The sequence below is a fragment of the Salvelinus sp. IW2-2015 genome, unplaced genomic scaffold (assembly GCF_002910315.2).
Source record: "Salvelinus sp. IW2-2015 unplaced genomic scaffold, ASM291031v2 Un_scaffold2277, whole genome shotgun sequence".
Lineage (NCBI taxonomy): Eukaryota > Metazoa > Chordata > Actinopteri > Salmoniformes > Salmonidae > Salvelinus > Salvelinus sp. IW2-2015.
This window is the reverse complement of record NW_019943604.1, coordinates 49,746-63,739: the sequence shown is the minus strand read 5'-3', so window position 1 is coordinate 63,739 and position 13,994 is coordinate 49,746. Positions and strand designations below refer to the sequence as shown.

Sequence of the window (13,994 nt, the reverse complement as noted above, 5' to 3'; positions counted from 1 at the left end):
ATATTATATTCTTATTTACAATAAAAGTGACTCCAAAATGACTCAATACATTATTTACCATTAATTTCTATTGGGCACAAAATAATCTGAAACACAACCAAAACAAACAGAAAATACATCCAACAAGTTTATAGAGTCACAAGTTTGATGTAATCATTGTGTGATAAGAATATGGGACCAAAAACTACACTTCTGACTACTTTTATACACATAAGTGAATTTGTCCCAATACTTTTGGTTCACTAAAATGGGGGGGGACTAAGTACAGAAATGCTGTAATTTCTAAACGATTCATCAGATATGGATGGAGATACCCTCAAATTAAAGCTGACAGTCTGCACTTTAACCTCATAGTCATTGTTTAATTTTAAAATCCAAAGTGTTGGAGTACAGAGACAAAATAACAAAATAAAATGTCACACTGTCCCAATACTTATGGAGGGCACTGCCAATCGGTAGTTCTACTAGAGTTTTGTATCACTGAAATCAACAATAAATCTTATGCATCTTCTATCGTATGTACTATTGTTTTCAAGCATCGTCTTTTTCACCAGACAAAATGTCAGTGTTAGTGTACTTACAACTTTGTGGTAAGAGTTTTGTATCATTGTGTTGTTGTTGCTGTTGTCGTCGTTGTAGGATTTGATGTAGTAGTTCTGGACATCTTCGATTATCTGTGAGAAAAGAAKCAGACAAGACCGTGAAAATAAAACTGTCATTATATTCTGACAGGTGGCGTTACTGCGACGCAAACGCAACAACTCCGTCTGATTGGTTATCTGAAGTAAGACAATAAATGACAGTTGGAACCACAATAGCGTGGTGGAGTGGTGAGGTGCATTATGGGTACCTTGTCTTTGTTCAAGAAGCCAAAGACACCAGCGGCAACCTCTGCTCCAAAGATGATCAGCAGACAGGCAAAGAACTGAAACACAAAGACCGGTTAGAGTGGACTGTTTCCATGGTTTCTGATCTGGAACACAAAGACCGGTTAGAGTGGACTGTTTCCATGGTTTCTGATCTGGAACACAAACACCGGTTAGAGTGGACTGTTTCCATGGTTTCTGATCTGGAACACCAACACCGGTTAGATGTGGACTGTTTCCATGGTTTTGTCTGCAAAACCGTTGATGACTCATGGTCGGTCTGGGTTTATCCTGAGCTCTTGGAGAAGCAGATGATGTAGGTAACATCTGTAATTTTAAGGTAACGACATACATAGCCAGGACTAATTTGTTTGTTTATCAGTGTGTATATACAGTAGCATATACAAGTCCTTTATATAAGTATCATCGGAACCATATATGAGGCTTAATTAAGTGATTTCCGCTATTGCAAGTTAATATCGTTATCGTGTTTGACATGAATGTTGGCTGTAGGGAGAGGTATGTCCTTAACTGTCCAAAATGAAGGTGCATAATCTGGGACAGGGTTGGTAGAAATATGGTCCGCACTTCAGAAACAGGGAAGTGGGACGGCCATAAGCAGGTACCTGTCCGCGTATTCGTCCATAGTTGAGACAGCTTACTGGAGAGTTCTTCTTGTGTAGACTTGTCCTTTATTATAGGCTAATACCAAGGTTATTAGTGATTGGCTCTGTTATACCCATGACTCACTCATGTTTGAATTTAGAAATCACCTTAGTTTAAGGCTTATATGCATATGGCTAATTGAGACCAGTTGGTGTACAGTGTTAGTAAAATCTTTAAAATGCTGACGTTAGTGGTTTTTTCGGGGTATCTGTAGCTTTACCTAATGTTATATTAGACAACTTTTACTTCACTACATTCCTAAAGAGTAATATGTCTTTTTACTCCATGAGCATTTTCCCTGACACCCAAAGTACAAGTTACATTTTTTCAAAAGGAAAAATGGTCGGCATGACACAATTATGTCGAGAACATAGCGGCTCAGCTGCTCTGATCTACCATACAGAGACTCCGGCCTCCTATGCCTGATCTGAAGGATCTCACTAACAGAGAAGCAATCCTGGTCATCTATGCCTTTCTTGATCTGGGATGACACTAAACAGAGAAACCGATCCGTCCTGTGAGTCTCCCGACTCCGCTCCCTACTCGCCTTCTTGATCTGGAAGGACTCGACTAAACGAGAACACCTGGGCATCCCTGGTCCCGATCTGGTCACACAAACTCCCTGGCACCCTGCTCTGATCTGGAGGAGCTGCAACGTAAACAGAAAACATCGCTGTTTGTACAATCATGATCTCTGATCTGAGGATCACAAAGAAATTCCTGGTATCCTACGCCTTGTCTGGAAGACTCTAGGGGACATCCCTGGCTCCTACTGCTCTGATCAGAACTCCGAGAACATCTGGTCTCTGTCTCTGATCTGGAGACTCACTAAAAAAGTGTTGATGATGTCAGAGTGTGTGCCCGCGTGGCTATCTGTAATGATGTCTGAGTGTTGGAACGTGTTCCCCGTGGCTATCTGTAATGATGTCTGAGTGTTGGAGTGTTCCCCGTGGCTGCTATCTGTAATGATGCGAGTGTAGGTCCGTGATAGTACTGAGTGGTTGGAGTGTTTCCCCTGGCTATCTGTAAATGATGTCTGAGTGTTGGAGTGGTTCCGCCTGGCTACTGATAATGATGTCTGAGTTTGGAGTGTCACCGCGTGGCTTATCTGTAATGATGTCTGAGTGTTGGAGTGTTCCCTGCGGCTATCTGTAAATGATTGTCTGGTGTTGGAGTGTTCGCTCCTGGCTATCTGTAATGATGTCTGAGTGTTGGCCGGTGTTCCGGTTCGTAATTGCTGTGTGGGTGCTTCGCTGACATGACTGTAATGATGTCTGAGTGTTGGCGTGTTCCCCTGGCTATCTGTCATGATGTCTGAGTGTTGGCGATGTTCCCCCTGGCTACTGTAATATGTCGAGTGTGGGTGTTCCCCCCCACTGGCTATCTGTAATGATTCTGAGTGTTGGAGTGTTCCGCTGGGCTCATTGTAATTATGTCTGAGTGTTGGCGTGTGTTCCCGCTGCTGGCTATCTGTAATGATGTCCTGAGTGTTGGAGTGTTCCTGGCATTCTGTAAATGATGTCTGAGTGTTGGCGTGTTTCCCTGGCTATCTGTAAATTGATGTCTGAAGTTTGGAGTGTTCCCTGGCCTATCTGTAAATGGAATGTCTGAGTGTTTGGAGTTGGTGGGTCCTGGCTATCCAACAATAATAATGAAGTTGTGCATGTCCTGGTTTGCTTGAATATAAGGCAGTTGAAAATGGTTTTTATATTTTACTTTTGATACTTAAGTATATTTAAAAAAATCAAATACTTTAGACTTTTACTTAAGTAGTATTTCACTGGGTGACTTTCAACTTTTACTTGAGTCATTGTCTATTAAGGTATCTATTTCCTTTTACTGCCGTCTGAGATAGGGTAACTTTTCCAACACCACTGAATGAGACCTAGTAGAAGGGCTTATAAACCCACTGATGACCTAACAAATTAGTGGCTCATATGTTGTACTTCCTTAAATATACAGTGTTAACTGAGATTCTGGTGTTCAGTCAAGATCCAGGACCTAGTGATGATTGGCTATTTGAATTGTGTTTTTCTGCCCTCAGGGAAGTGTGTCAAACTCAACCCGACCCCAGCAGACACTGGGACTCTTCGTAGGCTCCAATCAGCGAGCCCAAGAATCCCCCACCAAACATCACTAACTGCCCGCATGAATAGGATATACACACCAAGAGAGAGAGACAGCAGATGAGAGAGAGAAAGACACAGAGAGAGAGAGAAAAGACAGAGAGAGAGAGAGAGACGACGAGAGAAGAGAGGAGAAGACACAGAGAGAGAAGAGGAAAGACAATGAGAGCAGGAGAGAGAGAGAAAGAGAGAGAGAGACAGAGAGAGAGAGAGCAGAGAGAGAAGACCAGAGAGAGAACATGAAGCGAGGAAGAGACAGGAGACAGCAGACAGAGACAGAGAGACAGACAGAAGAGAGAAGTAGAGAGAAAGAAGCAAGACAGACAGACAGACGAGACAAGAGACAAACCAGACACAGAGAGACAGAGAGAGAGACGAGACAGAAGACAGACATAGAGAGAGACAGATACAGAGAGACAGAGAGAGAGAGAGAAAGGAGGACAGAGAGAGACAGAGAGAGACCAGAGGAAAACAAATCAGATGGAAGATCAATTTCAGGGTTATTATATATATTCAGGCGAGACCTGTTGTAGTTCCCCCAGGAGCAACCAGCAGAGGGCAGCATTAGACCATAAAAACAATCACTAATGTATCAACCATGATCATATCTGAAAGAACATTACAAGCTGAACATTCATCTGTCAACTGGACTGGACTGTCAAACAGCATAATGTAGTGACCAGCAGGAGAGTCAGTACCATAACTGTGGACTAAACAGACATAGATGGTAGTGGACCAGCAGAGAGTCAGTACAATAACTGTGGACTAAACAGACCCATTAATGTAGTACCAAGCAGGAGAGTCAGTACATAACTGTGGACTAAACAGACATAATGCAGTGACCAGCAGGGGTCAGTAATAACTGTGGACTAAACAGACATATGTAGTGACCACAGGAGAGTCAGTACATAACTGTGGACTAAACAGACATAATGTAGTGACCAGCAGGATGGAGTCCAGTACCATAAAACTGTGGACTAAACAGACATAAGTAGTGACCAGGCAGGAAGAGTCGAGTACATAACATGTGGACTAACAGACATAATGTATGACCAGCAGGAGAGTCCAGTAACCATAATGTGGACTAAACAGACCATAATGTTAGTGACCAGCAGGAGAGTCAGTACCATAACTGTGGACTAAACAGACAAAATGTAGTGACCAGCAGGAGAGTCAGTACCATGAACTGTGGACTAAACAAACATAATGTAGTGACCAGCAAGGAAGAGTCAGTACCATAAAGCTGTGGGAACTAAACAGACATAATGTAGTGACCAGCAGGAGAGTCTAGTACCATAACACTGTGGACTAATACAGACATAAATGTAGTGACCAAGCAGGAGAGTCAGTAACCATACTGTGGACTAAACCAGACATAATGTAGTGACCAGCAGGAGAGTCAGTAAACAATAACTGTGGACTTAAACAAACATAATGTAGTGACCGAGCAGGGAAGGAGTCAGTACATAACTGTGGACTAAGACAGACATAATGTAGTGACCAGCAGGAAGTCAGTACCATAATGTGGACTAAAACAAATAATGTTAGTGACCAGCAGAGAGTCAGGTTCATGAAACTGTGGACTAAACAGACATAAATGTAGTGACCAGCAGGAGAGTCCAGTAACCTATAACTGTGGACTAACAAACATAATGTAAGTGCCCAGCAGGAGAGTCAGTACCATAAACTGTTGGACTAAACAGAACATAATGTAGTGCCCAGCAGGAGAGTCAGTACCATAATCAAGTGGACCTAAACAGACCATAATGTAGTGACCAGCAGGAGAAGTTCAGGTCCATAACTGTGGAAAACCTAAAACAAACAATAAAATGTAGTGACCAGCAGGAGAATCAGTACATAAAGCAACTGTGGACTAAACAGACATAATGTATTGACCAGCAGGAGAGTCAGTACATGAACTGTGGACTAAACAGACATAATGTAAGTGACCAAGCAGGAGAGTCAGGTACCATAACTGTGGACTAAACCAGACATAATGTAGTGACCAGCGGAGATGTCAGTACCATAACTGTGGACTAAACAAACATAGATGTAGTGACCAGCACCGGAAGATCAGTACCATACTGTGGACTAACAACAGACATAATGTATTGACCAGCAGGAGAGTCAGTACCAATAACTGGTGGACTAAACAAACATAATGTAGTGACCAGCAGGAGAGTCAGTTACCATAACTGTGGACTAAACAGACATAATGTAGTGACCAGCAGGAGAGTCAGTAACATTTTACAGTGGCATTTTATTGTCCCCAGCACAAGGTGCATGTTGTGTTTCTATTTCTGTTTGTTTATAGGGGCGACAACGCTGTTTTCATACAGTTTATAAACAAACACTTTTGTGACCCGAAATTACAATCCTCACCGCTTCTCCAGGGCCACCTTCAGCCTCTCTGACATCACAAGTCATTGGCTGACATAATGTCTCTCCCTCCGTGCTCATTGGTTCATTTATAGGCCTCCTCCAGTCCCGTTGGCTAACTCACTACATACCCTCCCTTCTGATTGGCTGATTCCTGTCCCTGTCTCACCATAAAGAAGGTGTCTGGCGCTCCGTCTCCGTTCAGCAGAGCGACGGTCTCAGGATCGAACCGCAACCACAATCCAACCCGCAAGGACCAACGAGCCCATCAACTAGTAGAGAGAGAGGAGAGAGGGGGGGATGAGGGGGAGAGAGGGGGAGAGAGAGGGGGAGAGAGAGGGGAGGAGAGAGAGGAGAGAGGGAGAGAGAGGAGAAGGGGAGAGAGAGGAGAGAGAGGAGAAGGGAGAGAGGAGAGAGAGGAGAGGGGAGAGGAGTGAGAGAGGAGGAGAGAGAGAGAGGAGAGAGAGGGGGAGAGAGAGAGAGAGGTAAGAGAGGGAAGAGAGAGGGAGAGGAAGAGAGAGAGAGAGAGGGGAGAGAGAGAGGGGAGAGAGAGGAGAGAGAGAGGGGAGAGAGAGAGGAGAAGAGAGGGGGAGAGAAGAGAGAAGAGGAAGAGAGAAGGAGAGAGAGAGAGGGGAGAGAGAGAGGGGGAGAGGGGAGAGAGAGAGGAGAGAGAGAGGGAAGAGAGGGAGAGAGAGGAGGAGAAGAGGGAGGAGGAGCGTGAGAAAGAGAGAAGATAAGAGAGATGGTGAGTATAACACAAATATCCTTCTAACCGTTTCCCCTCAACACACAGACCATCTAGCATACACCTAGACATGCACACCCCCTCATCACTCTCAGGCCTGGTCTAGGGCCATTTCCTACGGTAAACATCCCACACCCCCTCTCCTCTCAGGCCTGGTCTAGGGCATTTCCACGGTACATCACCCCCCCTCTCCTCTCAGGCCTGGTCTAGGGCATTTCCACGGTACATCACACCCCCTCCCTCTCTCAGGCCTGGTCTAGGGCATTTCCACGGTACATCACACACCCTCTCCTCTCAGGCCTGGTCTAGGGCATTTTCCACGGTACACCCACACCCCCTCTCCTCTCAGGCCTGGTCTAGGGCATTTCCACGGTACATCACACCCCCTCTCCTCTCAGGCCTGGTCTAGGGCATTTCCACGGTACATCACACCCCTCTCCTTCAGGCCTGGTCTAGGGCATTTCCACGGTACATCACCCCCTCTCCTCTCAGGCCTGTCTAGGGCATTTCCACGGTACATCACACCCCCCTCTCCTCTCAGGCCTGGTCTAGGGGCATTTCCACGGTACATCACACCCTCTCCTCTCACAGGCCTGGTCTAAAGGGCATTTCCACGGTACACCACACCCCCTCTCCTCTCAGGCCTGGTCTAGGGCATTTCCACGGTACACCACACCCCCTCTCCTCTCAGGCCTGGTCTAGGGCATTTCCACGGTAACGGAATTACACTTTCATTTGTTCACTTAAAAAATGTATGAAACAAAACATTGATCCCAAAGAGTTGAACAAACCATACAACTTTGATCAATTTTGATCAATTTACACACGCATTTACACAAATTTTGTGGAATAACTGCGACGATGCAAAGTTTGGTAACAGAATACGAAAACAAATCCAATTTTGATAAACTCCCATATCTACTGGGTGAAATACCACAGTGTMKCATCACAGCAGCAAGATMTGTGACCTGTTGCCACAAGAAAAGGGCAACCAGTGAAGAACAAACACCATTGTAAATTCAACCCATATTTATGCTTATTTATTTTCCCTTTTGTACTTTAACCATTTGTACATTGTTACAACACTGTATATATATAATATGACATTTGTAATGTCTTTATTGTTTTGAAACTTCTGTATGTGTAATGTTTACTGTTAATTTGTATTGTTTATTTCACTTTTGTATATTATCTACCTCACTTGCTTTGGCAATGTTAACACATGTTTCCCATGCCAATAAAGKCCCTTGAATTGAATTGAATACGGTAAAAACTCCCTCTGGGGTTTTTTTCATGCGGTTTTTACGTTTTCCCAGAAAGTCTTAGATATCTGGATTTACATCCCAAGATGTCTGCAGAGAGAATGATGTGACATCACACCTTGACAGGTTGGATTTTGGTTACTGAACTACAGTGGATGATGATGATGATGATGAATCATAGGGGAAACACGAGTGTGTTTGTTTTTCATCTCCTAAAATGACGTTGCATTCTGTGCTGGAGAGACATGGGCCCGTTCCTTCAGTAGCCAGTACCAGTGGGTCAGAACTACAGTTGAAGTCAGAAGTTTACATACACTTAGGTTGGAGTCATTAAAACTCATTTTTCAACCACTCCACAAATGGATCTTCCAAATGGACAATGACCTCAAGCATACTATCAAAGTTATGGCTTTAATGACAACACTGAATTACTGCCTGGCTGGCTGACTGACCGAATTACTGCCTGGCTGGCTGACTGACCGAATTACTGCCTGGCTGGCTGACTGACCGAATTACTGACTGCCTGGCTGACTGACCGAATTACTGACTGCCTGAATTACTGACTGCATGGCTGACTGAATTACTGACTGCCTGACTGAATTACTGACTGCCTGGCTGAATTAACTGAATTACTGACTGCATGGCTGACTGACTGAATTACTGACTGCATGGCTGACATGACTGGCTGACTGACTGACTGACTGCCTGGCTTGACTGAATTACTGACTGCCTGGCTGACTGAATTAACTGACTGCCTGGCTGACTGACTGACTTGCTGACTGCCTTGGCTGACTGACTGAATTACTGACTGCCTGGCTGACTGACTGAATTAATGACTGCCTGCTGACTGACTGGCTGACTGAATTACTGACTGCCTGGCTGACGTGAATTACTGACTGCCTGCGTGACTGAATTCTGACTGGCCTGGCTGACTGAATTACTGACTGCTGTGGCTGAACCTGATTACTGACTGCCTGGCTGACTGAATTCTGACTGCCTGTGACTGATTACTGACTGCTGGCTGACTGAATTACTGACTGCCTGGCTGACTGAATTACTGACTGCCTGGCTGACTGAATTACTGACTGCCTGGCTGGAACTGAATTACTGACTGCCTGGCTGACTGAATTACTGACTGCCTGGTGACTGAATTACTGACTGCCTGGCTGACTGAATTACTGACTCTGCTGCTGGCTGACTGAATTAACTGACTGCCTGGCTGACTGAATTACTGACTGCCTGGCTGACTGAATTACTGACTGCCTGGCTGACTGAATTACTGACTGCCTGGCTGACTGAATTTTACTGGACTGCATGGCTGACTGAATTACTGACTGCCTGGCTGACTGAATTACTGACTGCCTGGCTGACTGAATTACTGACTGCCTGGCTGACTGAATTACTGCTGCCTGGCTGACTGAATTACTGACTGCCTGGCTGACTGAATTACTGACTGCATGGTGGACTGAATTACTGACTGCCTGGCTGACTGAATTACTGAGCTGCCTGGCTGACTGATTAACTGACTGCTGGCTGACTGAATTACTGACTGCCTGGCTGACTGAATTACTGACTGCCTGGCTGACTGATTACTGACTGCCTGGCTGACTGAATTACTGACTGCTGGACTGAATTACTGACTGCTGGCTGAAATTACTGACTGCAGGTGACTGAATTACTGACTGCATGGCTGACGATTACGACTGCATGGCTGACTGATTACTGATGCATGGCTGACTGATTATGACTGCATGCTGACTGAATTACTGACTGCATGTGACTGAATTACTGACTGCATGGCTGACAATTACTGCTGCAGGCTGACTGAATTACTGAACTGCTGGCTGACTGAATTACTGACTGCCTGGCTGACTGAATTACTGACTGCCTGGCTGACTGAATTACTGACCCGCATTGGCTTGACTGAATTACTGACCGCCTGGCTGACTGATTACTGACCGCCTGGCTGACTAATTACTGACCGGCCTGGCTGACTGAATTACTGACTGCCTGGGGACTGAATTACTGTGCCTGGCTGAATTATTGGTGAGTTGGATCGGGTCACTTTTTGTCAAGACGTTGACCAACGTTGGACGACGGTAGGATTTTTATACAGTGGAAAGAAACAGATAATAATATGGGAGTACTGGAGGGCTGCGCTATGCCATGGTCGGATATCACGCTCAGGGTCCAGCTTTGCATCTGGTTTGCTAATAGCTATATGTCAAGATCAAGCTTCTTGGTTACAGCAGAGACATCTAGCCTGGGTGCAGTGTCTTGGTACAGCAGAGACATTCTAGCCTGGGTGCCGTGTCTTGGTTACAGCAGAGACATTAGCTGGGTGCCCGTGTCTTGGTTCAGCAGAGACATTCTAGCCTGGGTGCCCGTGTCTGGTTACAGCAGAGACATTCTAGCCTGGGTGCCCGTGTCTTGGTTACAGCAGAGACATTCTAGCCTGGGTGCCGTGTCTTGGTAACAGCAGAGACATTCTAGCCTGGGTGCCCGTGTCTTGGTTAACAGCAGAGACATTCTAGCCTGGGTGCCCGTGTCTTGGTACAGCAGAGACATTCTAGGCCTGGGTGCCCGTGTCTTGGTAACAGCAGAGACATTCTAGCCTGGGTGCCGTGTCTTGGTTACAGCAGAGACATTCTAGCCTGGGCCCGTGTCTTGGTAAAGCAGAGACATTCCTAGCCTGGGTGCCCGTCGGTCTTGGTTACAGCAGAGACATTCTAGCTGGGTGCCCGTGGTCTTGGTAACAGCAGAGACATTCTAGCCTGGGTGCCGTGTCTTGTTACAGCAGAGACATTCTAGCCTGGGTGCCCGTGTCTTGGTTACAGCAGAGCATTCTAGCCTGGGTGCCCGTGTCTTGGTTACAGCAGAGAATTCTAGCCTGGGTGCCTGTGTCTTGGTTACAGCAGAGACATTCTAGCCTGGTGCCCTTGTCTTGGTTACAGCAGAGACATTCTAGCCTGGGTGCCGTGTCTTGTTACAGCAGAGACATTCTAGCCTGGTGCCCTGTCTTGGTTACAGCAGGAATCTAGCCGGGTGCCTGTGTCTTGGTTACAGCAGAGACATTTAGCTTGGGTGCCCTTGTCTGGTTACAGCGACTTTAGCTGGGTGCCTTCTTGGTTAAGCAGACATTCTAGCCTGGGTGCCCGTTCTTGGTTACAGCAGAGACATTCTAGCCTGGGTGCCCGTGTCTTGGTTACAGCAGAGACATTCTAGCCTGGGTGCCCTTGTCTTGGTTACAGCAGAGACATTCTAGCCTGGGTGCCGTGTCTTGGTTACAGCAGAGACATTCTAGCCTGGGGTGCCCTTGTCTTGGTTACAGCAGAGACATTCTAGCCTGGGTGCCCGTGTCTTGGTTACAGCAGAGACATTCTGCCTGGGTGCCGTGTTTGGTACAGCAGAGACATTTCAGCCTGGTGCCCGTGTTTTAGCTCATCCACTCACTGTTCTCTCTCTGGTCGCTGACAAAGAGACTGGCCTTTCTGCCATCTTCAAATATCAAAATTTTATCATGAATGAGATTGTTTGTGAATGATATTGTAAAAAGCCTTGGATAATAGAAAAAGTTAGTGCTGCATGTTATTTTGACCTATCGAAAGCGTTTGACACCTGATGATCGTGGAACTAAAGAAGCGGCCTTTCGATTGGACTGGGCTCATGCTCGATGTCTGCTTATGGTTGAATAATTATCTCCGTGGAAGAACCCTAGCCATCATGGAGATGGATGTTTCTAGAGGTTCAGAAATGTGGCCCGCTAAGTCTATACGAGCTGTTGTTTACTATCTATGGTCAATAACATCAATGATAACATGAAACTGTCAAATTCATTTACACGCTTACTATTGGCCAAGCATTTTCTATTTGAAATCTGACTTCCTGGTTCTGCAGAAGACACTTTCTGATCTTAAGTTAGTGCTAAAAATGATAATAAAACTAAATTTATGCTCTTCTCTAAACTACATCATTTTAATCTACATGAATAAAAAATGACAAGTCTAAATGGTATAGAAGTTGAACTAGTTTCTTGTTTAAATATCTTGGTATATGATGGTCTGTCTCTCATGTCTGTCTCATATCTCTCCTCTCCCGTCTGGTCTCTCTATCCTCTCCTCTCCGTCTGGTCTCTCTATCCTCTCCCAGCCTGGTCTCCGTCTGGTCTCTCTATCCTTCATCTCCCGTCTGGTCTCTTTATCTCTCCTCTCCAGCCTGGTCTCTCTATCCTCTCCTCTCCAGCCTGGTCTCTCTATCTTCCTCTCCCGTCTGGTTCTCTATCCTCGCCTCTCGTCTGGTCTCTCTACTCTCCTCTCCCGTCTGGTCTCTCTATCCTCGTCCTCTCCGTCTGGTCTCTCTATCTCTCCTCTCCCGCCTGGTCTCTCTATCCTCTCCTCTCCCGCCTGGTCTCTCTATCCTCTCCTCTCACCGCTGGTCTCTCTATCCTCTCCTCTCCCGCTGTCTCTCTATCCTCTCCTCTCCGCGGTCTGGTCTCTTCTATCTCCTCCTCTCCCGTCTGGTTCTCTATCCTCTTCCAGCCTGGTTCCTCCGTCTGGTCTCTCTATCCTCTCCTCTCCAGCCTGGTTCTCTATCTCTCCTCTCCCGTCTGGTCTCTCTATTCCCTCCTCTCACCGTCTGGTCTCTCTATCCTCTCTCTCTCCCCCCTGTCTTCTATCCTCCGTCTCTCTACCCTGCTGTCTCTCTATCTCTCTCTCTCCGCTGGTCTCTCTATCCTCTCCTCTCCCGCCTGTCTCTCTATCCTCTCCTTCCGCTGTTCTATCCGTTTTCCTCTCCCGCCTGGTCTCTCTATCCTCTCCTCTCCCGCCTGGTCTCTCTATCCTCTCCTCTCCCGTGGTCTCTCTATCGGTCTCTCTATCCTGGTCCTCTATCTGTCTCTCCGTCTGTCTCTCCCGTCTGGTCTCTCCGTCTGTCTCTCCGTGCTGGTCTCTCTATCCTGGTCTACTCTCCTGGCTCTCCGCTGGTCTTCCTATCTGTCTTCCCGTCTGGTTCTCTATCCTGGTCTCTCTATCCCTGGTCTCTCTATCCTGGTCTCTCTATCCTGGTCTCTCTATCCTGGTCTCTCCCGTCTGGTCTCTATCGCTGGGTCTGCTCCCCGTTCTGGTCTCTCTATCCTGGTCTCGCGTCTGGTCTCTCTATCCTGTGTCTCTCCCGTGCACCGTCTGGTCTCTCTATCCTGGTCTCTCTCCTCTGGTCCTCTTATCCTGGTCTCTCTTCCTGGTCTCTCTATCCTGGTCTCCCGTCTGGTCTCTCTATCCTGGTCTCCCGTCTGGTCTCCAGTCTCTCTCTAACAACGGATTTGCAAGTACTACCAGGCCCCTCCCCCGCTGGATTTCATCCCTCTCTCTGTCTGCAGCGGGAGGAGAGGAGGGTGTAGGTCTGGGGACTGGTAGGAGGGATGAGAGGAGGAGGATAAACTATAAAGGAGAGATGGAAGCAACAACCACTCTGGTGTGTCTCCTCTCTTTATCTAGGTCAGGATCATAAAAGAGACAGTTGGTCCCCCTCCCTCCCTCCCTGTCTCTCTCCCCCCTCCTCTCTCTGTCTCCCTTTCTCTCGCCGTCTCCCTCTCTCCCCTGCTAGGTTGATGGATAGAGACATAGTTAAACAAAACAAGCTATTAGGTCAATCCAATAACGTTGTGACAGCAGCCCTTTTGATTTGAATGAAACCTTCCATACATATGTCCCCATTGTAGAGGTGCTCCGAAAGGGACCCTCCGAAAGGGACCTTTTTAACCAACATTCAACAGATAAAGGTGCTCAATGTTGGCCCCATTTTGCCCACAATACCATGAGACATCCATGTCTTCATCACTGGAAAAGAGACAAATCAGTTGAAATGGATATCATTTCAAAAGCTTACAAACAGGGTTGTCAAAACCATTAAAAATATATATATATTAGACATTTACCTTTTTTGATATTGCATA

The 13,994-nt window shown here is 46.4% G+C and overlaps 1 protein-coding gene across 1 annotated transcript in view; it reads right to left on the bottom strand.

Moving 5' to 3' along the window:
* LOC112073501 (CD81 antigen) overlaps positions 1–13,994 on the bottom strand; it is a 32,911-nt gene that overhangs the window by 7,665 nt on the left and 11,252 nt on the right. Inside the window, 6 exon segments of the mRNA XM_070440172.1 lie at positions 582–674; positions 851–925; positions 3,592–3,672; positions 6,162–6,173; positions 6,207–6,284; positions 6,286–6,309. Of these exon segments, the coding sequence (XP_070296273.1) occupies positions 582–674; positions 851–925; positions 3,592–3,672; positions 6,162–6,173; positions 6,207–6,284; positions 6,286–6,309 (363 nt within the window).